Below are 26,851 nucleotides of genomic sequence, written 5' to 3' on the forward strand. Positions count from 1 at the left end.
ATTCTTGACATATCCATTACACCCCACAGATTGGCCATTCACCGTTCCCTGTGTCTTGGAAACCCACAGAAATGACATCGTCCCTTTCATTTTTTTTTTTCTCTTCGATGTCCTCGATTCACAGGTGGCGCGTTTAGAAAAGAGTGGATTCTAATTTCAGAAGTGTTCCCTTACTATTAACTATAGCTACAAGAGGGACATCAATCTTGACAAGGTCTTTTTTGAACCACATCTAAAAATGCAATGCCATTGTGTATTTTTCACCTGCTCTCTCCAGCCTGACCATAGATGGGCATTTCAATTTATGATTTACTTTATTTTTGTCTCTCTGACAGTGTCTGGGAAATGCTTCATGTGTCATCATTATGTCTCTCCTATATGTTCATTGCAAAAGGGAGAGTAACTGGTGTCCTCTTCTGGAACAACAAGGGCATCAGTTTGAGTCATCATGACCCAATCTTCATCAGTCTAGAAATATTCGCTTTAATGTTTATTCTGGCGTGCCTCTCTGCTATGTTTACCTATGGATTAGTTGTATTTTTTTGCCCTCCCTTTGAATCCCAACATTAACATTCTTGAACAATGACATTAATTGACCCTGGGACAGAGGAACTTCATCTGACAGCAGCTTCATCAGCATGGGAATGGATTCTGGAAAACCGCATGGCCAAAAGGTCGCACTGCGTCGCTGTAACAAACAGAAATCCATATTAATTAAACTATCATTTGCAACACAAAGAGTTTTAGTTCCGTTCCGAAGATCGAGGACAGCTTTGCAAAAGAATTTGACATCCACTTTTAGACAGAGTTGTTCTGAGCAGCAAGAAAAACATTTTGTTTTAATCATTGAGTTTCAGGTATGAAGGCCGACAGTTTGAAACCATAATTAGGAATGCTTTGAAATAGATTTAACGTGGGCTGCCATTGATTAATTATTCTTACAATAGACAATGGCATTGACTTTTTGAGAAGTGTATCCATTGAAAACTCATCAGAGTTTTAAAATTTGCACCATTTCCACTAACAATTTGTTTTTTTTGTTTCTACTTTTTAATTTTTCAAAGCAAAAACTATATCCATTAAATAAAATATGTTTATTTTTACACAGTACTGATCTAAATGCATTTTCATAAGTGATTAACTTCTGGATGAATAAAGACCCCCTTTAACTTGTTCTTGTCACATTTTCTTTTCCATTTATGAGAATATACATTAAAAAACTTAGGATCAAAAATTCATTTGTGAGTATTTCTTTATTCAAATCATGGAGAATTATGAGCAGATGAAAAAAATGCCATTTAAAAAATCTCTCAGTTGGGACGTAGAAACTGCGATGGGCGGGCCAAAGTCTTACTGCCGCTCTATTATCACGCATCCACTTGCAGACAAATGGATCCATGTTTTAAGATTGTAAATCTGTAAATGTCCATGCAGCTTAGGTAGATCTTGTTGGTAGCTTTTACACTTTAGGCTCTTTGGCCAACTGCACATTTAGTTTTCTTGAAAGTTTTGCCTCATTTGGCACCTGTGAAAATTCCCCAGTCCAAATGAGTAATCCTTGGTCAATCTTAGAAAAAGGGTCTGATTAACATGCAAGTGAGCTCTGGAACTGTTCATCCTCTTTAGGAAGGCACATGGACTAATCTGCAGATCAAGGAGCTTGGAAGTAAACCAAAAAGAGTAAACGGAATGCATTTCAAGAAGAAAAACAACAGGCCACAAAGCACAAAAGCACATCACAAAAAAGTCTCTGAAGGTTTTGTTAGCAAAGTCATTGTAAAATTAGAGATCAAAGTTGTGTCTCCTCAACCTTTCTTTCTGGTAAAGACTTGTATCTTGCTGTATCTTCAGGATCTTTCCTGGAAGTTTGGTCAACTCAGGGAAAGGGAAGCACATCAAAGAAAAGTGAAAATTATTGGCAGCATTTAAATCAGAACACGGCTGTTAAAAAAGTCAGGGTGTTAGAATGAATACATTAAACAAATTGTAGGAGTATGAAAAAAGTTGTTTTTGTTAAAAATTGTCTGATTTTTTTTTAAAAATGCTGGTCTTTGTGTCACTCTTCAACTATTTACAGGACTTTGTGATTGCAAGGAAATAAAGCTTTTAGGGAAAAAAACTCAATTCAAACACCTATAGTTCTAGATAAGCAAAGTATAAAACTGGTTTAACACTCCCAATGTCATTCAAACATGGAAGCATTGGGACTGCATGAGCATGCATGGCTTCCAAAGACAGTGTGTCACTTGCGTTTATTGATAATATGACAGAAGCCAGAATCACCTGAATGAATACTGAAGTGTACAGGGATTGACTGTCTGCTCAGATTCAAATGCTGCAAAGACCACTCAACTGAACCCTTCAGCAGAGATGAGCAATTATGCAAATCACACCAACTATCCCCAAAACAACCCACACCGCTTTGGATATAAAGAAATCAAATATTCTGTAATTGTCAGTCTAATTGATAATCGTATCTTTATTAGGCTGAGCTTCATATTTATTTACTGCGCTGAAGAAACTGAGGGTTTCCAGACTTCTGGTATTACCTTCCGCAGAGGATTCCAGATAAACTTTAAAAAGAAAATGACTTTATATGGCTGTGTCAATTTTCCTTTTTACATTTTGATACAAATGTCATATGAAAGTGGAAATTCTTATACTGTGTGGCAGTTTAGCTCAGGCGTTAGAGCAGGTCATCAAACAACCGAAGGGTTGGCGGATTGATTCCCGTTGTCGCCCCCTGAGCGGGACAAGTCTGCAGCTCACTGCTCCCCCCAGGGGATGGGTCCAACGTGGAGAACAATTTCCCCATTGTGGGATAAATAAAAGTAAATTAAAAAATATAAAAATAAAAAAGTATGTGATCTCTACACTGAATTTTGCATGAATTTGAACAAAAAATCTGTTTTGATGCTTGTCTAAACTACAATAGAAATACCTACTCTGCCTAAAATTATACACAAACATTCTTTCATGTATTTATTGAATACAACATGTAATAAGAATCCACAGTGAGTGTGTGTGCGGGGGGGTGAACCTCTAGACTAATAATTAGTCCAGAAGCTAAATAAAGCCAACCTAAAAGTCTAGCAATGTGATGAAATAGTGTCAGAAGTAAGAGCTCTGTGTCCTCCCTTGGTCACCGGCAGGAGCCGTCCCCAGAGTTCTAGCCACACTACATCTCCCAGCAACCCCAGCACACACTGCCTTGATGCTGCACACCTGACTGTCATTAATTCAATCAACCACTGCATGCTTAAGCCCTGGACTAAGTGAAGCTAGTGTATTGTTTGTGCCACTCTGCCCTCCATAACGAACTGTGTATTTAGACCTGATTTGTTTCCTGACCCTGTGTCTGTTTGCAGGCTGTGACTCTTGCCTGGATCCTGACTACCTTGTCTCTCCTCTGATGATCTCATGCCTGTTATTGACCTCTGCCTGCCCGACGCTGATTTAGCTTTGTGGACTTTTAGCTGAGCTAATAAACCTGCTGCATTTAGAACCAGCTGTCTGCCTGTTCTTGTGACAGACAGTTAGGATATGTGGAATTTAGCTGGCATGTTCAATGAAAGCATGACATCAGTTATATTTTGCTGTCCTTAATCTATGATCAAAACTTGCAGACTTGCATGAAGCTGTAAAAAAATTACAAAAGATTCTCTGAAAGCCTTAAAAGACATTGCTTAAAATTGTGTTTTTAACACGTATTGTAACATTTTTCTCATGATGGAGGGCATATATAAAATTAATCTTAAAATTGGATTTCTGAGTATTTCTTTATTCGAATTGCTTTGAATTAGAACCGGACGTAAAAATGCAGTCTGAAAAGGTTTGTGTCATGTAGAACCTACAACGGCAAGCCACAAGCTCACTGCTCTGCTCCATTCTGATGCATCCACTTGTAGACCACTAGGTCCACGTGCGTCTGTGTTTTCCTCATCCGAGCTTACTGTACAGCTGGATTGCTCCTGAGCTTGCAATTTCGGAAGTGGGGCAGGCTTGCTCAGCACCAACCACCATCTCACCCACTGCTCACTCTGCAGAAACTATGTCCTAGAAAACTACAGGTTTTTTATTTGGGCTAACAAATTGTATAATAATATTTAAAAGACTAGTGGAAACGCTTTTACAATATATCAAAAGATGATTGGATTGGGTCTTTGTTCATGTGTTCACTGTAAGACAAACTACCTACAAATGATGTTTAATACTGTTGCTCCTCTACCCAAGCTGAATTGAGGTTATTGATGTCAAGCAGTTATAGGCCTAAAGGTTCACTTTTACCCTGTACTACAGGTTTTTACACATTGTGTTCATAAACATGTGAAAACATATGTTTGTGTGATATTAAGAAGACTACGTCTTTCTATTGTTGTGACCTGTTTTTGTGTTCAATCCATGCAAATGGTAAAGATTTGGTCCACATCCACTACCCCCTTCCAATGAGCTTTCTATTTATGGCCAACTTTATCACTGGGGAGATTACAATTAGTGACAAAAGGAGTGCATCCCCAAATTGAAAAGAATCAACCACAATTAGCACACACAGTAATAGCTAATATGATGGCAATTGTTACAAATGTACCATAAAACCTGCAACCTTAGTCCTAATAACCGTTATTAGGGGCGTTATTTTAAGCAAAACAAATCAACTTGGTAACTCCCACATATTAATAGTAGAGTAAAACAAAGTCAACTTTTCTCTCTTGGCCCTGCTGTGTTCACACCAGGGTCCTTACCTTTTATGTTGCATGGTGCTTTGGATGTTACACAACAAACCACAGGTAAACTCAGCATCATTACACCCACACAAAAGCCACAGCAGGCAGTACACCAAATGAAGAAAAATGAAAAAAAGAATTATGGTAACTTTTTTTGACAGCCTGTAAACTCATCTAATTACTAGCAGCTTATTTTTGCTCCAATTCTTTGTTTCTTCAAGGCCACAGGATGTAAGCTGTGAAACAATCTCCAAGCCAGTTGTCACAGGAAGATGGGACATGGTGAGCGGGGATTTACTGGCTTTGATAGTTATTGGATGGAGTATTTTTTTTTCTCCTTTTCTCACCTTCTGCTTTTCTGCTGCCTTCCTGAGCATCGGTCCGAACTGACAGTAATGAAAACAATAATAATGGTAGGAACGGCATCTCTTCAATCTCACTTTTCATGATTACGTGGCACTCCCATTTCCATTTCTGCTTAAATTATATTTAACTCTATCTTTTGTGGCCCACAAACAGGATTTGTAGTACTTATCTGAAATGAAAGGGCATTTTTAACAGGGTTTAATAACAAGAGAGGACAACACAGTCCATAGCAATAAAGCTGAAACGAATTAATTTCCATGTGGCTGTCAACACAGAGTATTCCATTCTTTCGCACATGTCCATTCCGACTCATAAAAATCTAAGAAAAAAGAGGTGGGAGGCTATTAGTGCACAATCTGCTGCAGTCTAATATCAGCATGATTACAGAAACTCTGAAGAACCTTCATCCAGCTTTTAAGAACCTCTTCAAAGAGCCACCAAAAAGTCTACATAAAAGCAACCAAGATCTTCAAACCTTCCTTTAGAGTGTCAGGCAGAGTGGAAGTGGTGGACCATCAAAATAAGGAGACGAGGGAGGCACGTCCTCCTGCATCTAAAGTGGTCAGCAGTTTGTGCGTGCCTCCTGTTCCATTATGGAATAGCAGCACAGTTTGTTCGCCAAACACAATTAACAAGGTTTCTGCGGCACATCAATACTGCTATTTGCATAAGGTATTGATCTGAAGTCCTTATAATCACAAAATGTTAATTGCACCAATTAATTCTCAATCTGTTTGTGCCCTTGTCTGGCCGCCTTGAGCCCTGAAGGTCAGTGTGAAAATGAACTTCTCTTTGATTCTCCTCCAGGAAAAGATTTTTTCCCAAGACAACACAGTTTGCTACTCTCAAATCAAAGGGCCTTCCATTCTTTATCATTATTATCATTCCACATGAGTAGCAGCTAATGGCTTCGAAATCTTGTGATCTGATTTGTCCTTTTAAACAGGGTTTTTTCTTGTCTTGTTCATTAACCGAGGCCGTCTCTTCTTTTTTTTTTGCAACGCCACAGCTATTTACACCACAAAGACACGGTATCTCCCTCTTTATTGACTAATAAGTCATTTTCTGAGACAATACAATGGCCACTTGATTCATAGCCTGAACATGTTTTCTGTGTTTTCCTGACTGCGGTCCTGCTGCTACACCATGTTATTACAAGCTGAAACCTGACCTCCTGGCTTATTGTCTGTTTGAGATGATCAGAATAATAAGCCTGAGCTGTCTTTTAACTGGTTCTCTGCCGGTGATATGAAGGGAGGTTCTTTCTTATGTGCTGTGCGCCATATCGTATAGCAATCAAGTGTGTATGTGCCAAGAAATACAGAAAAGAAAACTCTTTTTGACCCTATACATCACCCATACACTGACACAGTGTGAGGGATTTCTCTAAGTGATATGAACAGATTATATTTTTACAGATGCTGTTTCTCCACATTGATTGGACTCTGCGTTAATTGCTTTTTTTCTCCCCCTTTATCTTTAAACAGTCAACAACAACGCAATTATAGGCTTTGCTCCGTGTTTCACTCACCAATATCTTTGCGTAGCAGTGCACCAGTATCTCTCTCCCAATCCCCGTCATCCATGCCTGAACACAGCCAAATGAAAAACGAGCCACCTTGTGTGAAAGATGAATTTCAATCCACTACACCTGTGCCACCCCGGCAAATGAAAGAACTGATTGCCTCCAATTGCATATTTAAAATGCTTAATTCCTCCATTAAGAATCCTATTTACATGAATTAGGGACAATTAGCATTTTCAGACCCACTTCAACTTTGTTCGCCCCCATCCATTAACATTTGAAAGTGTCGGCTGGCAGACACAAGAAAGCCCTTCCGTCTGATTTGTGCTGACCCCCTATGACGGCAGCCTAGATGGACTTTTTTATCTATATCCTCTCGCCAAGGAAGAGGGGGAGGGGGTGGAGGGGATAAACTGGGCAACTATAGTAAGTCACCTCATTATGGTTAATCAACAAAAGCCAGGGAATGAAAGACATCAGGGGGAAGAGCGATGGGATGTCTGATCTAGAAAAGCTAAGGTGAAAGTCTTCAACCTCACGCAGCTTTTATCTAATGGATGTTACATTCATTTTATGTGGCAGAACTCACATGTTGCACCCCTAATAGTCAGTGCAGAGTCAAGGGAAAAAAATGAAAAAAAGAATCTGTGGTCTCAATAGCTGTCAGCAGTTAAGAGGAAATAATGAGGAAAAAAAAGTTGACAAAAAAGGTGAGGATGAGTTTCAGGGTGTGAACCTGTCAGGTTTCTAAAGTTATTGGACCTTGTAGCTAAATCCAGTCAACACAATTAAAAGTAGTCCTAAGTGAAGACTCCGCGCAGCCCTGAGTATTTTCCACTGGTCAGCAATCACAGCCTGCGATTCAAAGTGCTTACACATCCTTATGATGAGCTTTTTGATGGAGAAAAGCTGTCATCTTCTAATGAAGATGACAGACGCTGTCGCACTTTCCAGAGAATTTATGAGGCAAAAGGGCCCCCCACATCATGTGAGTCATGTGTAATGCTTTTCATTGCTGTAGTCACTCGCAAGAGAGGACGAGAGTGCTTGTTTTGATGATTATATTCACTCTTCCAAATGTATTAATATCTCTTTGAGTTACATAAATCATTGAGTGTTTGCCCATGGACACACAACACACAGGCACAGGCAATGTGTGCTTGTGTAAAAGAGGGAGAGGTTGGGTTAGTAATGGAAATGGGTGGATTTATGTGTGCCCATCTGTAAAAGTGCACGTTAAATCCTTTAAGTCTACAGTTTTTATCACTCACACTAACTGTAAATATCAAAAACTCCTTTTAAAATTGCTGTACAGCATTTGACTTGAATTATGAAAGAGGGCAAAGATAATTAAGAGAACAAAAGCATGAAAAATGTGTGGACCATTAATCTAAATATCCCTCTAAGATGTACTAAACATAAAAACTACATTTGTACAATTTTTGGTTTTGTTTTAAACAATAATTAGGAAGAAAGAAAAATAACTTTCTTAACAGATGACTCTGTCTCTTTGATGACTTTAGTTTTTTCCAGCATTTGCATCTTGTGACTCAGCAATTGTGGACTTCTTCAAAAAAACGGGAAAATAAACCTTATGTCACAAACCAGCAAAATAGGGAAAAAGTGTTTTTCAATTAATAAACACTGGCTGATAAGATTAGTTGACATCAAGTTCAGAGTGTGGAATATACACTTTAAAAGAAAATCTTCCAGATGCTGCAAAGATCCTTGACAAACACTCCGTTAGAAGTGAATTAAATTAAACTTGCAGATCTATTCAATGTCCTCTTGTGATTTAGTTTAAAATGTTTTGCAGCAACAAGAACACAGAATTCATCAAAAGTATGTTCCAACATTAGGAACTCTTTTTTTAATACACTATACTTTTTTGGATGCTCCAAAAAAAAAAAAAGAATAAAAGTATAAAACAGAAAAAGAAATTTTCTTTAACAGCTTTGTCCAACAGAAGAGAAGTTCAAAACTGCATAAAAACAGGATTAAAGCAAAATATAAAACAATCATAGTGATTTATTATTAGGACTGACATCTAAAATTAGTACTAACAGTCTCACTTTGTCGGATTCACACTCTTCAGTCGTAAATGTTGATGTAGATCATCTCAGGTCCTCCTCACCACTTCAACTTGTCCTTCCTGAAAGGGAAACACGTTTTCACTAATTTTGGAACCCTCATACTCTACAGCCTTTGTCCTGCTCCCTTTCATGATGAAGTGACTGATCCCACACAAGGAGAAAAAGATAACAACAAAGCTCTCGGCTGTGCTTCTGCGTGATTGTTCATCATTTTGAATCATTTCAGTGTTAAACGCTTAAGCAGAAGACTTCAGAATTTTAGTCTCTGTTAGAATCAGGCAGAGATTTTTAGGGAAAAAATAATATTTATAATAATATCTACATTTCCAGATTGATAAAAAGTCAAATATTTATAGTAGTACTCACATATCATTTATTTATCATCAATCCACATGCACGCACTTTCTTCGTGGCACAAACTTGTGCTTTAAAACGTTTTTTTCCCCCTTTCATCTAAAGTGTTTGTCACTGTGATAGACCTCAAGGTTTTCTCTCAGATTGCCCCAGAGTACGGAAAGCGCCCACTCAATTCACTCCAGTTATATTTAAGCCTTGAAATTTTCTCGTCAAAAGTGGAAGCAAGGGGTCACTTTGACCTGCCACGAAAGCCACATAATGCACAGTAATTTAGCAAAAAACGCTGCCGACGTTGTTCAAGAATTTCTGTAAAATATCATCATGGCTATGACAGTTTAAGTATCCTGTCACCCAAATCACAGAAAAATAATTTTTCCTTTTAACCCAAGAGGACAGCTGGGAGCTCTAGAAGTCTCTTTACCATCTTAAGCGCAGACAACCCAAGCTGAGTTGAAAGATAAAACAGCACAATGCAGCCATTAAACCACACTCAAAAGAAAAAACGATTATTGCTTACTTGGTGAATTATTTAAGTAAAAATCCATCTCCTTTAAAATTTTAGAGTTCAAACTGCCCCCTTCCTAAATTCAGACCATCTTTGGACCATGAAAGGTAACAGGTATACTGCTGACCCTCAGCAACTGACTTGCAAACATCTGCTGAGTAGCCTTTAATCATTTTCTTTATCCTCCTGAGAAAAGAGCGGTACAAGTCTTCATGGAGCCCCCATAATAGAAATGTCAAAAATGAAAAAAAAAAAAGGTTTTTCAGTATGTCCAAGAAAAACCACCTCTACTGTCAAATATATCATTCAAAGGACAACAACAACAAAACTGCTACATGACCAGACTACTTTACCTGGTTTTTTGAAGCTGTTTACCTGTTTTGTAGATTTGCTTGTTTTTTCTTATCAGCAAATGTTTAGTCATACTGTTTTATACCCTTCTCACTTTTGCTTGTTATTTAAAGAGAAATAAATGTCCACACACCACAAATCAATACAGCATGATCATACCTTTTGATTGGATTTTAGTTGTTGAATAACCATTTTGATCCCAAGAATTACAGTTTCAGTCTTCAAAATGGTTCACAGCCCAGTGCATAAAATAAATTAGCTTTTTTTGAGTACAACCAATCCTCCATCATAATATACAAAAATGCTAAACATTCTTTTGTTTGCACATCTTATTTGTCATAAACAAGAATATTTTTTTTAATTAAGAATATTCTCTAGGAGCGCATGTATTGAACATTTATATTTTTCTAAATATTGCCTAGACATATTTTATTTTTTACTTTGAACTTAATTTTGGGCAATCTAATTTAATCCCAGCAGTAAAACTACAAATACAAATAAAAGGTGTGTTTGCATGAATTCTGAACCCAACTTTGTTTATATTTTTTGTTTTTGCAGTTTTTGTAATGCCTGTAAGTTAATTTTTTAATGCTTAGTAAGTTAAGGGACTAAATTATATTAAAAGAAAAACAATAGCAATCCAGTAAATATTGCCGTTTTCTCACAGTTCTGATGCTCTTAACCAGCTTTGAAGTTGATTTGAAGTTATTAGCAGTTTATAATAAAAATGAAGAAAGTGAGAAAAGAAGGTGAAAAACAAAGAAATGTGAATTTTTCTTTAACTTCAAGGACAAAACTTCTGTTGAAAATATTAGCTTCCATTAGTTAGAGGAAGTTATTTTATTCTATAGTGTGCAATTAAGAGGATTTTATTTAAAAAAAAAAAAACAACACAAAAAGATAATTTTGTAAGTAAGTTATAAATTTAGATCAAGCAACCGGGTTGGATAAAACTCCACTGATAACTGAATGCACTGACATTCATGCAGAGCTGCATTGTATTAAAAACAAAAACAAAGCACTTATTCTTTGTATAGCGAGGGTGATTCGTATGAAGAATCGCAGTTGTGCTATTGATTATACATAACTCATTTTGTCTGATTATGATTACAATTTAATATTGACTTTCCTTGTGCGATGAAGTCACCCTCCTGGTGTCACTCTTGTTGACTGGTATGATCTATGAGTCATCAATACCATCGATTGTCCCAAAGTTCATCCATCCATATGTGACTGGCACACCAGTGTTTTACATAAAAAAGATGGAGGGGAGGCAATCTGCATGTCAGCAAAATGTCACTATAATTGAGCTTGGCTGATCTTATTGTCCTTTAACGAAGTTCTGACTGTTTTATAAACAGGGCTGGGACAAGACGCATCAGTCACAAGGGAGGCAGTTAACTTTACAAGGACAGGAGCACCTTGTGCTTCAGAGGAAGCAGCTGAGGTGGTCTCCCCTACTTCAGATGTAATCTGAATACTTGTACTTATCTCCCTGTGAAACAAAAGGAGAACCTGCAGCATCATAAAAGCTCACATGAGTGACATAACACAGAGGTTGATGGGAAAATGCCTGCCACTGATTACAGACGGGCTTGCTCTTCCTGTTTGTGTATCTGTGTCAGAACTTTGTGTGGGCGCCTGGCTATTAAGGGCGTGCACACTCGTGCATCTCCGGCAATAGCTCTGTTGGAAGATACGGTGGTGACAGTGGGCTGCCCTCAGAGGTCTCTGAATATCCAGTGTAAATCCAGCCTGGTGGAGCAATGAAATAAAAAAAAAAACTAATAATATGTTATTGAAGTTTTGGTCCCCCTGCTGTCTCTCCATCAGAGCAGCACTGTCACCTTCAACACAGACCAGGGTGGGAAAATGGACAATAATGTGGACTAGCTGAGAGTGAGAAGTCCAATGCGTTTTATGAGTGGTCACAGGACCAGGATGCTGCGCTCTGGACATGATGCCGACCTTCCCACTGCATCCTTATTCTATCGACTTATTTCTCCCAAATGTATAGGTTCAATTCTCAACAAGAGGAGTCCTCTACAGGTTTCACTGATGACTTTCTTCTCCTCAGAGAAGTGAGGCTAATTAGTGAATACAACTCTCCAGATTTGTTTTTGTTATTATCATTTTCTAGACGTCCAGAAATATAAACCAGCTGCTCGTGCAGGACCATTGCCTAATTGTTTCATCATGAGGGTCTCATTCATATTTAATGCAGAGGCATTTTCTCCTGCAAAAACACGGTCATTAGTAGGATCTTCGCATAGAAATAAATAACTACATTTATGGTAAGAGCGCTCACATTACACAAAGAGAATCTGAAATCGTGACTGACTTCAGGCGGGATTGGAAGACCGCTTCAGTTGTTATGGTTTCTTTGTTTAGAACAAAGTTTTGTAAAAATAACCCTAGAACACTTGTTAGAACTCTGCTTTTTAACATAAACATATTAAATATGCTTCCTTTGATCAACCTGGTATTTCTGCTTTTGCTTACAGTAAATTGTTTCCCTGTAGAGAATTATGAAAACACACGAGCAGCAAAAGATTGAACGAATAAAAACAAAGTGGAACAGCTTTTTACCAGACCGAGGCCTCTGGTGGCAGCTCAGTGCAACACGCTTAATTTTAACTTCTCTGAAACTATGGTAACTGATTCATACCATGAAACTGCCCATTATGAACCCCTTTAGAGTTTGGAGCTAGAAAAATACAAAATTCTATGTTATTTGTTCAGATACTGGGAACCCCAAGGTTAAAATGGGAAGAGAGCAAAGATGTGGGACTTCCAGATCCAGACTGATAGGATGGTAATGGCGAACCAACCAGACATTGTAGTGGTGGATAAAGAACAGAGGAAAGCCGTTGTGGTGGATGTGGCAGTGCCAAGCCATGGTAACATCAGGAAGAAGGAACATGAGAAACAGGAGAAATACCAGGGACTCAGAGAAGAACTGGAGAAAGCATGGAAAGTGAAGGTGACAGTGGTGCCTGTGGTAATTGGAGCACTCGGGGGAGTAACCCCCAAGCTGGAGGAGTGGCTACAACAGATACCAGGAAAGAGAGAGAGAGAGAGAAACTCCTGGTTTACTCGGGGTGAACCAGGAGTAGGAAAGAAATGTAGTTTAAAAAGTCTTGTAATTGTTAAATACACACTTGGCAGGCAACAAGCTCCATGCTCCGCTCCATTCCGATGCATCCAATTACAAACAAATAGATCTATGTACGTCTTTCTTTTCCTCATCTGAGCTGGCCTCTGGTTCAAAAACTGTATGGCTGGATAGTTCCGATATTTCTCGTCTTATTTCCTGATCCACTAATGTTAGGTCGGGGTTGTGAGGGGCTGTAAACTAGCGGGAGTGTAAACAAATAGATATTGGTAAAGGAGCGCAGGATTACTTCCTGTCAATAGTCCTGCCCTCAATTCAGAGGCGACTTTCTGATCAACCACTGCCGCTCGGCAACAACTACATCCTGGAAAATGACACTTTTTTTTATTTTGTCTAAAAGCTCCCCAATCATAGTTAAAAGACCTATGGGAATGTTTTTACAACAGATCACAAGATGAATGGGGTGGGTTTTTAAGGATTCTTGACAAAAGATTTCACTGGTTGTTGCTGACAAATTTTCCCTTCTTCCGCTTGTTTTGGTGTGTGAGCACATCTCCTGTGTTTATAGGCATCGTGGGACCAATTCCAATTATGTACTTGACTGTGACCCTGCAATGTGACCCCTTAAGTCGCCCATTCTTACAGAAACCTAATTTAAATGAATCATCTGATGGCAAGCAGCATTTTTGGTGAGCTGAAAAGAATGCACCGGTCCTGTTCCAGTCCTGAATTAAGCGCCAAGTGATGGGGGCAATTTTCCTGATAGAGGACATGATTGAATCTCCCACACTCCATTTCACTATCTCTCTCTGCTCTTGTGGCATTCCAGCAAACCTGTGGTCACCACTCGCTGTTGGGAGTAAAGCACCCTCTCAGTGCACTGCCAAGCTGTGCATCAATGGGGTGAGTCCAAAATTAACAGCTTGAAATAAATGGATTCATTTTGGCAGAAATGTGTCAAATGACCTTTGCGCTGCTCATTACGCATGGCGCACGTCGCTCCCCAGGAAGGCTCAAGTTGTTCGAGCTCTTTCGCCCCATCCCGCCCCACATCTGCTCTGTCAAAGTCGAGCGGTAATTAATAGAAATGATTTCTGCAGGTTCTTTCTTCAGGTGTGTCAGTGTGTCGATGGATATTTGGGCTGCACTGTGAGGTCAGGTGATAAGAACTCCGGTCATATGGTGCTGAATGACTGCCAAAGCTCCATAAAACCAATTCAAGGGCAGATGAGTTTGAGGGCAAATAGTGGTGGAAATGGAAGTGCGGGGCAGGAGAGGGTGGGGGGTGGCATTGTCCCCAGTGGGCTGCTTTTTGACAGCATTGACATTATCTGCAGAAATTGCCATGTTTTTTTGGATCATTCAAGGCTGGGCACATTTTTCATTTTTGACCCCCCTATTTTACTTCTGATTAAAGAGTTGTTTGTGGGAATCGAAGAGTCTCCTTGGTGGTGGCATCCTCCCGCTTTAGAGAATGTGGGGCATTTCACCAGCTCGGTGCACAAGAGAGGGTAGCTTATCCTTATGCAGCGGCTGCCAGTGTGCCTGCCAAAGAGAGATGTGGCTTCAAGAAGGCCATACATGGCGTTGATTAGTTTTACTGAGCGGGGTATGCAGAGACCAATAAATTACACATGAATAAATTAAAAATGTACTCTTGCAGAAAATTGCTTGGAAAACAACACCCTCCCCATTAAAGCACGTACAGTAATGCCTTTTATGTGAAGCAACCTGGGATTAGATATCACTGTATATTAACACGGTATCCAAGCATAGTGAAGAACTTTTCACTTTTAACAAGGACTTATGAAAGAGGTATTTACTCCAGTGTGTTCAGTAATTAATTTGATTTTCAAATTAGCTCACAATATATATTATAATTGCAAATACCCACCCCACCCCAACCAAAAAAGGATTGCTTGAAAAAAAGAGGTAGTGTCAATAAAGATTGATGAGGCTTGCTTCAAAATTGCCATCTGTTTCAAATGTTTTCCCGACACGGACCCGGCCCTCCCCTCGTTTTCAGTGGAAATGAAGGGGTTTCCTCCTGCCTTTTGACCATATGTATATGTTAGTTAGAGGTGGTGTGTGTGTGCGCGCTCGAGGGTGGGGTGTGTTGGAGAGCACACATGGATCTCCACACCCAACACTGAAGGGGATCAGGAACATCAGCATGTGCTACGAGCTCCCACAGATAACGCCTCAGCAACGTTTCCATGACATTGTAGCTGTGTTAGCTCATTACCACAATGTCACAGCAGCAATGTGTGGATGTTGTGCTGGGTGAGGGTTGAAAGTGTGCATATGAGTGTGTGTATTGTGGAGGGGGGGGGGGGGGGGGGTCAGCTGCAGGTATCGTGCTTCTCTGTAGATGAGCTAATTAATTAAGCAGATCTCTATTAGGGTTGAGATGCACCTCCACCCCACTCATTCACGTTAAGCAGCTTGGTGAGTCACGGTGGAGGAAGCAGAAAGGGGTGCGCCGAGAAGGGGGAAGCGTCCCAGCCTTTTTGACATTAACCCGCCCGCGCTCACTCCACACATCCCACCATTCTCGCCACAAGTGCCTCTCCGCACCCCACCTTTTGCAGAAGTGACACTCTGTGGGCTCCAAAATGGGGCCGCAGAGTTTTAATCCCCGCAGCCCATCAACCCAGCCACCCTTGCCTCCATCTGTCAGGAGCACTGCTGGAGGAGAAAGGGGGAGGGTTAAAGAGGGGGAGGCCCTCTTCTTTTCGGGTGTGTGTGAGGGTTGAGGGGGGCAGTGCCATCAGCTGTTCCATCCCGGCGAATTTTGTAATATCCTTTGCTTCCATGCTCTGTCCCAAATCCACGCCCCCAACCTAACCACCATTCAGCGTTTCATCTGAGACACTCACTCCTCTGCAGCTTCTTTTCAACACTGTTCTGCCACAGGATGTAATGGTGTGTGTGTGTGTGGGGGGGGGGGGGGGGTCTTACAGTAAATAAACAGCAATTGAAGAAGCTGTCAACACATTTAAAAATACTTTTATTTACCATTTTTATGGCTCTAATGATTTTCTAAAACCAGGCATTGTGTGCAGAAAATATGATAAAAATGTAATTCAAAATGTTCATAAATATAAATTGAAATCCAGTTTCATTAAATAAAAAAATGCCAAAACAAAAGGCTAAAAAACTTTAAATAGACCATACATCCTGTGTTCCATTGTTGTCTATATCCTTCTCCAATTGTTTTGAAAAAAGATTTGCGAGACGGCGCCCGAAAGGAAGCATGTCTAAAACCTTTATTTAAACTGAATGAAGCGTCAAAGTATAGGCAGACAACGTAATAATTAGAGACACATTACAGTGAAATCCCAGTGTTAATGGGCAGTTGCTCAAGCACTCCATTCTAATTACAAATCCTCATACTCAAAATTAGGTAGCTTTAGGTACAGCCCACTCCCCTCAAATGAATTCATTGGAGAACAATTCAGGATCCAACCACAGCTCCATCTGCTGTCTGCATCTGAGGAAACCAGAGGCGAAGCAGCGTTTCAACTGGGTTGCAGTGACGTTCTTCTCTTCTTTGGCAACCGGTTTAATGAAAGCTAATTCACATGTCATTGTTGTTCTCTCTTGAACTGTCTGTTTCACAAAAACACACAAAACGCGGCGGCTACTTTCTCACATATGTACTAAAACACAAAGCCTGTGCATGAACACAGAGACCATTGTTGGCACTCATTCACTTGAAGATGCAAATGGGTGGATTTGAAACTCGCCCTGGGTGTGTTATGCTTGGATACTTTAATGTTGTATCTGTGCTGGGGATTATTCTCTCTGCAGAGGAAAAACCTGTGCTTGAATGGCAGTGCCCTCAAAGTAGCTCCTGCTGCTTTCAATGGCCTCCAAACGAGATTAGACCCGTGGCTGTCCTCAGTCCCAATCCTCTGCATTCAGATGGAGCGTAACCAGCCTTTGTGACAGTTTTTCTGTTTTGACACAGAGTGGGTGCAGTCACTGCATATACAACGACTTGGAATTGAGAGGTCAAAGCAGAACAGAAAGAAATCCCTGCTGCTCACTTTGGTTGTTTGAGCACATGTCCTAAAAGGACCTTTGCGTTCTTAGTTGTAACTAATCTGTAATGTGCTTTTGTCTTTAAAAAAAAAACAATGCTAGAAACAATGCTGAAAGTTTTGAATTTTTTAATATATATAACATCTTTGCCGTCACTTTTTAACTTTTATTTTTTAATTTTAAGGCAAAGAGCAACAATTGGAATAGTGAAAAAATGCTGGTAACAAGTCATTGTTTCATTAACGATTGGTCTCTTCTTAATTTTCATTAATGATTCAACAGACAAGAAACTCAACTAAACTAGATCCTTATGGTATGATAAAAGCATCAGTATTTCCTGACAAACTCATCCAGTCTCTGTATTCTCTGTAAAAAGACTAAATCTGCATTTAAAGTGCTTTTATTTCCTAAAAAGTTTGAAGTGAACAATTAGGCGTGGGTTTAGCAGGCCCCACCCCCATTTTCCCACGTTGGCAAACACCTCAGAGTGGACTCTTTAAATTTGGCACAGGGCAAAGCAGCCAACAATGAAGCCTCAGGTGCAAGGGCTTTGTACTATTTTTGACACGAACACTCAAGGTCCCTTTATCAGACACTCAGACAGTACCGAGGCTCTGTTCATTACCCAGAACAGCTGAAACATTCACAGTGGTTATTTTCACATTTCTGCTAAGATGAAAGTCAAAGGAATGACAAATCGTAATGCAAACATTCATCATTGCCGCTTATTTTCCGTCCATTACAGATTTCCCTTATCTTATTTACTAAATTTACTCTGAATGGGACTTGGAGTGCAAATTATCTTTGGGTTTTCACAAGTTAGCTGTGTTTTACTGGAAAGGGGGAGCCTTCCAGGACTTGCCCCATCCAGGTCAGGGGTCAATTTCTGTGCAGAACAAAACGCCTTCTTGACCAGATGATTGCGTGGTTTTGCACTCAGCTGTTTGGATGAGGCTTTACGCAGGTGAAACTGCAGAGATAAGATTCACATTCATCTTGTGCAGTTGAATTAACTGTGATTCATGTAAAGCAGCTGCATGGCTGTGCCAACATTTACATCCTTGTAAAAGGAAAGTCTGGCGCCATCTAGTGGTGACTCAAAATTCAAACAAAAAAATCCATGCTCATAAATAACAATTACTTCATATCTGAAGTTTAAATGTGAAAATTAAATGTGTTGTTGCAATAAAAATCGAATAAAAAGATTCAAAAGTCATAAAATGGAGATGGTTTGACAAACCTTCGGATTTTCCAGCCCGACTGAGTTGTTGATGTTCTGGTCCTGCGCTGGTCTGCCCCCATTATTTTTAGCCTTTATTCAATGAAAAGAAAAACATTTTAAATGTAAACATTACTTAAACTTATACTTCTATAAACAAATAAAGGGGTAAATAAGGCTTGCTTTTTTTCAACCTGTCTTTATTCATCTGAATATAAAATGTTCACATTTTATTGCAAAACTAAAAACAGAATTTCAAAAGCATCCTGCATTTCTTTAACTTTAAGAGCATTTCAAGCTGTCACATGAGATAGAAAACAATTACCATTAGGGGTAATAACTTGCAATCATAATTTTCAAAAGCATGAAAAATGTTGTTTTCATTGAATTTGAAAAAGAAATTACCGTATATATGTGTGATGTTTTTGCAGATTTGACAGTAAAGCATTCAAGCTAATCTCTTGAGTAGAAGATATAAACAAATAAAGAAGACATGTATAGTAGCACCTGTGCAGTGGATGTGGTAGGTATGCACGGGCTGATGTCTCTTTCAGCGCAAGTCTCAGCATGGCTCCCATGGTTGCTGTTTGCTTCATCTGAAAGGGCCAAGGAGGCCAAGGATGGCTCCAGGGTGACCTCAGAGGAGGTGAGGGGAGAGACCTCAGCTGTCTGCTTTCCTGCTGTAGACCATCATAAACACCTACATTAAGCATCTGGGCCTTGTGCTTTGTTTTTTTCTCCTCTCCTTACCATCTCATTCTCTTCTGCTACTTTGTATTCTTACATTACAGTAAATTAATGTTTATGCAACAGTATGCCAATGTCAGGGCAGAAGTGCAATTACTAGGAATAGCAAAGCAAATAAAAGATAACCTGATTTTCAAGGTTAATGATGAGACTCAGTGATAAAAGCCTCATCTTGCACCTCCAGCAGTGATTTTGTGTGAAATGTGAAGTGAGTCTTGGATCAATACAATGTTGAAAAGCCCCCATCTTCTCAGATACAAGTTTTGTATCTTTCTGACAGGCTTTGTTGTCTTTCTTTCACATATCTTTACATTCAGTTGAACCTTTTTTTTTTTTAAATCGCACATTAAGCTTGAAAACTTGACTCCTAAAAAAACATGTGCATTTATTATATGACACTTAAGTGTTCATACAAACCTTTTAATTTGTATGTGTATTTTGTTTTTACAAAAAGGTATTGAGATCTGTTAAAAGTTATGTAAGGACTCAGTCCAGATTGAAAACAAATTGTTGATTATCATTTCATAATGATCCATAATGCTGTAAAGTCACTCTCAAGCAATGACCTGGATCGACTTGAGCTGACATTTCCTCATCCTCTTCATCTTCCAAGCAGCCCCCCATCATCTCCACAATATTGTTTGGACCGGAAGGAACTGTAGTATCACCCTGTGAGGCACAATATAAGAAACAGCTGGTGAATCCTCCTTAAGTTTGTCAATACAGATGGGGGAAACAGTGCCTTACTCGAAACCACGAGCTGCCCAGCAGATCAGAAGGTGACATGCGGTAGACAGGCTCCACCTCCAGGAGCTTAGTCAGTATGTACTTTGCTGTTGAGACAAGCCAAGACAGACAGATGACCCCACTAAAACTGCATTAACACAACAGTGGTAGAAGGAGCCTAAAGAATCACCTGCATCACTTATGGTGGCCCAAATGGATTGGGAAAATATAAGATCTCTGCTCTCAATCTTCTTGAGAAGGTTTTCTCTCGTTGTGGAAACAAATGGAGGTTCTCCGCACAACCTGCAGCAACACATACTTCAGACATGTTTGATCTTAATACACAGATTTGTGATGATTGAAATATTTACTTACACCATGAACATGATGACGCCTATGCTCCATGCATCACACCATTGGCTATAATCATTGCCCCTCAACACTTCAGGTGCTGAAAATGACAACTTATTATAGGCCCAAAGATGAAATACTTGAATAATTACTTGAATTTTGATTCTTTGACCTTGAGCTCAATCTTAAGTTAAAAAATACTATATTATGGGTATTAAGTCGTGTCAGCAAAGTTTCATAGACCTATTATTAAAGATAGATGTCATGATCCTTTTAATTTACTGCAGGTTGCTTTTTTCTCCACACATTAACCGTCTAAAAATAAAGCAGTTAGACTGAGATTGTTTTGTCACAGACTATTTGTGTGTTTTTAAGGTAAAATAGATCCTAAATATGTTGTCTTAGAAGGAAGTGCAAGTGACAATCTAATGCAAGGACTGACATAAGGGGTCAATTTGGTCACTGAGATAACAGTTAGTGTAATGTGGAAGATGCTGGTGACGTACCCATGTAGATGAGCGTCCCACAGGTCCCGCTCATCATCCTCTCGATCCCTGTACCTTTTTTCTTTATCGATAATCCAAAGTCTGCCACCTGCATTAAAAAGTAAATCAGAGTGACAGATTTCTTTACAATCTGCTGAATCTTCAAGCTAACATACATAGAAAGAAACTTTTAGGATACCATGGATTATTTATTTGCAATAGGGTGTCTAACAGCAGCAATGGGGAAAATTCTGAACAAAAAATGAAATAAAAGTCATAAAGACACTTTTTATAGCAATAGCACAGTAAAAAAGAGAACTCTGAGAGACAGTAGAATTTTAATGTTTTTTCTTCTTTCAGTTTAGACATTAACATACCAACGAATGCAACAGTCTGTGATTTTTATAGTAATGTGTAAAGAAAAGTTATTTTTTTCTAACAAAATTCCAACAAGAAAAGGACAGGGATATAGAATTCAAATGAAAAACAACCTAAACCCTTGGAAATCAGTGAGCTTGTAAGAACTGCACATGTCAGAACACTGAAACACAGAGCAGTGAGGAGAGTGTTCTCCATTTACCTTGACGTCCATCTCGCTGTTCTCCTCATTTATAGGATTTTTCAGAAGAATGTTCTCAAGTTTCAAATCTCGGTGCACAATGTCTGTAAAGAGAGAAAACTGGAATTGAGGAGAAATGTTTACACACAATGTTTTTTATCTCAAAAGTTCCATATTTAAGATGTGATACTAATCTAGAGGGGTTATTATTATTAATAACAACAACTTTGTATTAAAAAAGAAAGCTATTAAGTAAAAATTAACTTCCTCTGTCCCACATGCAAACATCTTCCTGTGCTCTGTAACATAAAAGAAAAAAAGAACAAGCCAAGTTCTTTCAAAACAATTTCTGAGGCAATGAAATGTATAATGCAGAAGTCTTGTATTTAGAAAGCTGACTTGCTCTAACTGATGCTCAAGAAAAATAACACATAAGTAAAGTCAGCAGTCAAGGTTATTCAGAAATCAAGTTAGATGGATGGTTCTACCCTGAAAGACTTTGCGTCCTGTGTTCTGTCCCACACTTCTTTTACAGTTGTTTTTAAATGTGTCTTTCGCACCTTAAAATGTGTTTTAAGGTGCGAGAGGTGACCAAGTGGCTTTTCCTGTTAGTGTTTACAATACACAAATACCCTGCATGTATGCCAAACAGTAAAAAAGTAAAAATCATTTAAATTTTACCTGAACGAAATTCAGGTTAAGCAGAAATACAGCAAAGAATTGTGGGATCAGAAATATTCCATCAAAATGAACTCATTTAAGAATCTTTGTTGGAAAAAAGATAATGGTTTTCGGGGATTAGACAGTGACAGTTAAACCTTCTTGCTGTGTAAAGTTGTAAAACAACATTACTTCTCATATGAAGGTATGTAACAGCATCAGCCAAACAGTTTATGATTTTTCTAGTCTCATTCTCCGTGAAGAACTTTTTCTGCTGCAGCAGCTGCTTCAGGTCACCTCCTTCACACAGCTCGGTGACCAAATACATCATCTAAAAAAACAACAGAAAAATGCCGTTAGTCGGTGTGCTCATTAGTCTACAGTATATCCCAAGGATCTTAATAGGAGGAGATCTTGGTTTTGTTACATGATAAACAAACACCACTGTGACTAAACTAATTACTGGTATTTTCTAACGGAACAGCAGTTTGTACCTTCGCTGTACTGTAGATCGCCTCAAGTCGTATGATGTGCGGATGATTCACTTGACTGAGTATGTCTATTTCGTTATCCAACATCTCCACCTTTGGACTGCCTGGCTGTTGTGACAGAAAATTAAATAAAGCAGCAGTTTTTCTTTAATTCTTTCATTTTTTTAACCCGTCTTTTCATCACACAAACATATAGGCCTCCAAGTGGGATCAGGAATGTGCTCACCGGGGGTCTGCGAACCATCTTAATAGCCCATTTTGACTGTGTCTTAATCTGGGTGGTTTCATAAACCTCTCCGAAGGTACCCCGACCCAATTGTCTTCCAATTTCATAAAAGTCCTAATGGGGAGAAAGAAAAAGAAAAAAGAAAAAACATTGATCAACATGAGATATGTTCATGATTCAACAGTTATTTTTAAAAAATATTATACTCTAGCATCAAATTTTTAAAAATTCATTGAAAAATCCACATTTAAAAGAGCGTACAAGATCACATTTTAGGTTCTCTGGAGAAGCCAAAGACTGTTTTTGGTGTCCAGAACAAAAGATCACACATTTTGTCACGTAATAAATGATTAAATTGCTCCTGCAGTTTCTTTTTCAGTCTGGTGTCTAATTAACATGACTGTTTAATATGAGCATGTAATCTTGAACACAATAGGACAGACATGCAGAACCTGAACTGGGGTGAGGGCTTCAAAAATCACTAGCGGGACTTCAGCTGTGCAGACATGAAACTTTGCATACCCTGATGTCTTCATTATCTTTAAGACGCGTGATCGGCACGTGCCCGTCCAGCTCAGTGGGGCCGCTCCGTCCAAATCCCTGAAGCATGACGAGCGTCCTTATGACTGGAATTTCCCCGTGTCACCTGCACATACATGTACAGCAAACATCCATCTTTCTAATAACAGTGGAATGTACAGTATAGATCACCCTACTTTTCTGTCATATTTATTTTCTTTTACAGCAATTGTTTTAATAAAACAAACTCAATTGTGTTTTAAAGACGTTATTTAAAATGAAATTAAATAGAAAAAGGTTTTCTAAACTCCCATAAAGGAAGAGGTAGAAGTAAAATGTGCTATAATTAACATCTATAGAAGAAGAAGATGCTCTTATCAACTTATGATACTTCACAAGTATCGTATCAGGTCATTTCAGAATAAAGTGAAGAATATTCTAAACAACTACAATTTACAAGGCCCATAAAAAGATGTTTATGATAACATGAATGTACACATGTTGATTATATTTAGTTTTTAGATCAGACATATTTGAGACTAAGTGACTTTTAAGTAATCGAATAAAGCTTTAGCCATGTAGGATTTTGCTACCAAAGGGACGGACGGCCGACTAGAACACGCTCAGCTGTTTTATTTCTCCCATTCTAACTTTTTTTTCTGTCACACAATCATAACCAAACGGTGACTGAGCCCTCATTCATTTTAAGCATAATTTAGTCAGCTTGAAAAACAGTCTCTGTAGCCAAATTAAATGTAAAGCAATTATCAAATGATGACTGGGAGCGATGAAGTGAATCCACCACACGCACAGCAATTAATTATTAACAAGGAAGCAGTGTCTTTAACCTCTTTACTCTGATACATTATTTTGGCCCTGACAGGTCTCTCATAACAGGCCTGTCTTCTCCATTATCTTCTGTCCGCTTTTCAATCAAAACGATTGTGACAGCCTCTGGAAATTCCAATCATCTCAATCAGAGCTCATTTGCGGAAGACAGAAGCATGTGATGGGTGTATCACAGAGGAGGCTGGAGGAGTCACTTGTCTGCTTCAGATGTCTGCGTTCAGACAAAGAGGCTCGGTCTTTACCCTCCGATCTCTGACGCACGGGAAATGTGATACTCAGATCAGGTTAGGGTGAAAAGTTTAACCTTAGAAAAAAAGGAGTCCATACAAGTATTTTCTGATCTCTTTATTGTGACTCTGCAGTTTAAAGTTAAAAAAAAAAAGCATTAGGAATTGTTGTTGGTCCCTCTCTCAAATCTAAAATATTTTAAATAACCATGAACTAAGATCCGACTTAAAACTGTTCAATAAAATACAACAGAATTGTGTTATAGAGAAAATAGAGTCAATATTTATTACATTTAAAACACTGTTTTTCTCCATGGCCAAGTTGCTTGGAACATATTAGGCTTTTTTCCACCAGAGCCCCTTTCTAAACTTTCCATTACGTTTTCATGTTATTTTCAGACACCTGTGAATAACTAAAAATACTTTGAATAAAAATCCCAGCAGGACAGAGTCTAGGGGGCTTTTGTTCTTTTATCTTGACCTAATTAAATCAAAAAGTGAGCAGCTAAATTCTGTGTGTAGGCTTTTTTTTTCTTGTTTCAACTTCAGTTCTGCGTAGAGAATTGACCAAAGAACAAACAAAGAACTAGGTCGAATAAAGAAAAATATTAATATATTGCACAAATAACAGTAAATTAGGATCATTTTTGTTCTTCTGGAAATACACGAAGAAGAACACAATGGCAGTACAAAGGAATAGGTCCACCTTTTTTAACACACTCTCCAGTTTCAGCAGAAAGTAATTAGAGCGGAGAGTTCATCACGGGTCAACTCCACAGTTGCTACACTTCTCCATCATTTCTGTCAGGAGGAATGTTAGCTTTTTACTACATACTTAATAAACATACAGAGAACATAAAGCCTGGGAGCGTCAGGGTTTTGTTTTTTAAATAAAGGAAGTGGCAAAGTAAATGTAAGTTTTAAAAGCAAGACAGATGACCGATCCTTTGTGTCCGTTTTGAGCCTAAAACCTGTTTGTAATTCATTAGCTTGCACAGAACGAGTGTTTATTCTGTCTGCCAGCCTCAGTGTGTCGATAAAACGGCAATATGCGCGCTCAACTCCCCCTGAAGCTGAGTTCAGGTCAAACATCAGATTTGTGCCCAGAGGGTGTTGCTCTTCACTCAGCTCCACCCATAACTACCCTAAAATATTTAGTCTGAGAGAAAAAGACTGGGCATCCATGCAGGTTTGGCCCCATTATGGATCACGTTTTAGGGATATATCTAAAACTACAAAACCTGAAAATTATAACATGAGCTTACCACACAAATACAAGATCAGCTGCTGTGTTTTACAGTCTAATGATCGCTCTTTTACAATACAAGCAACATTCAATAAGTCTCTCAGGAGTTTAGCCTTTGCCCAAGGATGCAATCATGTGAATATTTCAGAAGTCGGGAATCAAACCACTCATTTTCTGTCAAGCCTCCACCTTCTGAGCATTTGTCAGTCCAAAAAAGGTTTAAAATAACATCCAACAAACAGGTTATAGAATTCAAAATGAACTTTAAAACATTACAGACAGCCTGCCATGATGTGCCCGCTCATTTTAATTTGCCTCTGTTTTGAGCTGCATGGTTGTGTGGTGGTCAGCACTACCACCGTGCAGCTGACTGGAAGTTCTGCCTCACATTCTCACTACATGCTTTTTTGGTAATCTGGGTTCTTCTCTGTTGGATGTATTTACATTTTGGAGCAGAGGAGGATTTTTTATTTTCGTCAAAGCAACTTACTAGTTTTGTATCGTTGGGGCCAACGTGGTGTCAAATGTCTTGCCCAAAACAACTATAAAACCGGAGAGTTGAACCCCTTGATAAACCCAAGGATCCTGTTTTTGGGATGTATTTTGGCCACAGCCCCTAAATTTAACTCCTGCTTCCATTCAGCTGCGTTATGACAGTTAGTCTTTTTGCAAAAGCAAAGACTTTGTTGTTTAAGTTTAATTTTTCCTTATGAGTTGAAATGGGCCATATAATTTTCCCACTTGTAGATGTGGTAAAGTTAAGGAGGGAAATAATAGGCGGTGGCTTCAAAGCTTTGGAGTGAGAATTAAAGTTAAGGTCCTGTTAGGTGTCACGAAGCTGTGTGATATTTGTTTGACCCATCAGGAACGGTGAGCTCTTCTCATTTTTAGAGCCTTTGGTACGATTTGGCCTGGATTTGAACTCACAACCCAACAGTTTAAGGGCAGACACTCTACCACAAGGACACTGAGCTGGTGGAGAATAGTCAATCACAAAAAGGTCAATTTTCAAACCCTTCTTGGTCAGTGTTAGTGTTACTTGTAGAAATATTTCCATCATTTTATTTATTTGCATTCAACTATGAATAGGGTCTTAACCTTGTCTTTCAGTCAGCTTTATCCAAATACAAGTTCCTCTGGATATATGAGCAGCCAAATGCCACATTTCCAGCTGTAAAACAGCTGGAAACAAATTAACTGCAAAATCACTGTGGTCACATTTCTTTCTTACATGCATTTGATGTAGAAATGAGCGATGTGGCTAAAACATGCCAAAGAACCAATATGATGTTTCCTAATATGACACTGTCTTCTACTCTTGTTGTTTTGTTTTGTTTTTTTGTGTTTTTTTTTGCCATCTGCTGATCTGTTTTGCTCTCCAGGGCAAACCTGATCGTGTTTTGAATAAAAGATACCACACAGTAGGACCAGTGCAACATCTAAAACTTGAAACAACTAAACAG

At 38.9% G+C, this 26,851-nt stretch overlaps 1 protein-coding gene across 12 annotated transcripts in view; it reads right to left on the reverse strand.

The window, feature by feature from the left end:
• Window positions 1-298: 298 nt before the first annotated feature.
• Window positions 299-26,851, reverse strand: part of stk33 (serine/threonine kinase 33) — a 29,060-nt gene continuing 2,507 nt past the window's right edge. For 2 of the 12 annotated variants that reach the window (XM_078945221.1, XM_078945223.1), the window contains exons 2-15: window positions 23,070-23,193; window positions 22,548-22,661; window positions 22,325-22,429; window positions 22,023-22,161; window positions 21,192-21,274; window positions 20,633-20,720; window positions 20,151-20,226; window positions 19,966-20,078; window positions 19,797-19,882; window positions 19,616-19,718; window positions 18,810-18,982; window positions 18,324-18,395; window positions 8,688-8,767; window positions 299-688 (exon numbers count right to left, since the gene is read on the reverse strand). In XM_078945221.1, the coding sequence (XP_078801347.1) occupies window positions 8,735-8,767; window positions 18,324-18,395; window positions 18,810-18,982; window positions 19,616-19,718; window positions 19,797-19,882; window positions 19,966-20,078; window positions 20,151-20,226; window positions 20,633-20,720; window positions 21,192-21,274; window positions 22,023-22,161; window positions 22,325-22,429; window positions 22,548-22,661; window positions 23,070-23,156 (1,272 nt within the window). In that variant the 5' untranslated portion in view covers window positions 23,157-23,193 and the 3' untranslated portion in view covers window positions 299-688; window positions 8,688-8,734. Of the gene's footprint in view, window positions 689-6,621; window positions 6,679-8,450; window positions 8,597-8,623; window positions 8,768-16,287; window positions 18,054-18,323; window positions 18,396-18,809; window positions 18,983-19,615; window positions 19,719-19,796; window positions 19,883-19,965; window positions 20,079-20,150; window positions 20,227-20,632; window positions 20,721-21,191; window positions 21,275-22,022; window positions 22,162-22,324; window positions 22,430-22,547; window positions 22,662-23,069; window positions 23,194-26,851 lie in introns of those variants that run through there. The other 10 variants (XM_078945222.1, XM_078945224.1, XM_011489344.4 and 7 more) reach the window with 8 other exon arrangements.

The sequence above is a fragment of the Oryzias latipes genome, chromosome 3 (assembly GCF_053564925.1).
Source record: "Oryzias latipes strain Hd-rR chromosome 3, Olatipes_Hd-rR_3.1".
NCBI lineage: Eukaryota > Metazoa > Chordata > Actinopteri > Beloniformes > Adrianichthyidae > Oryzias > Oryzias latipes.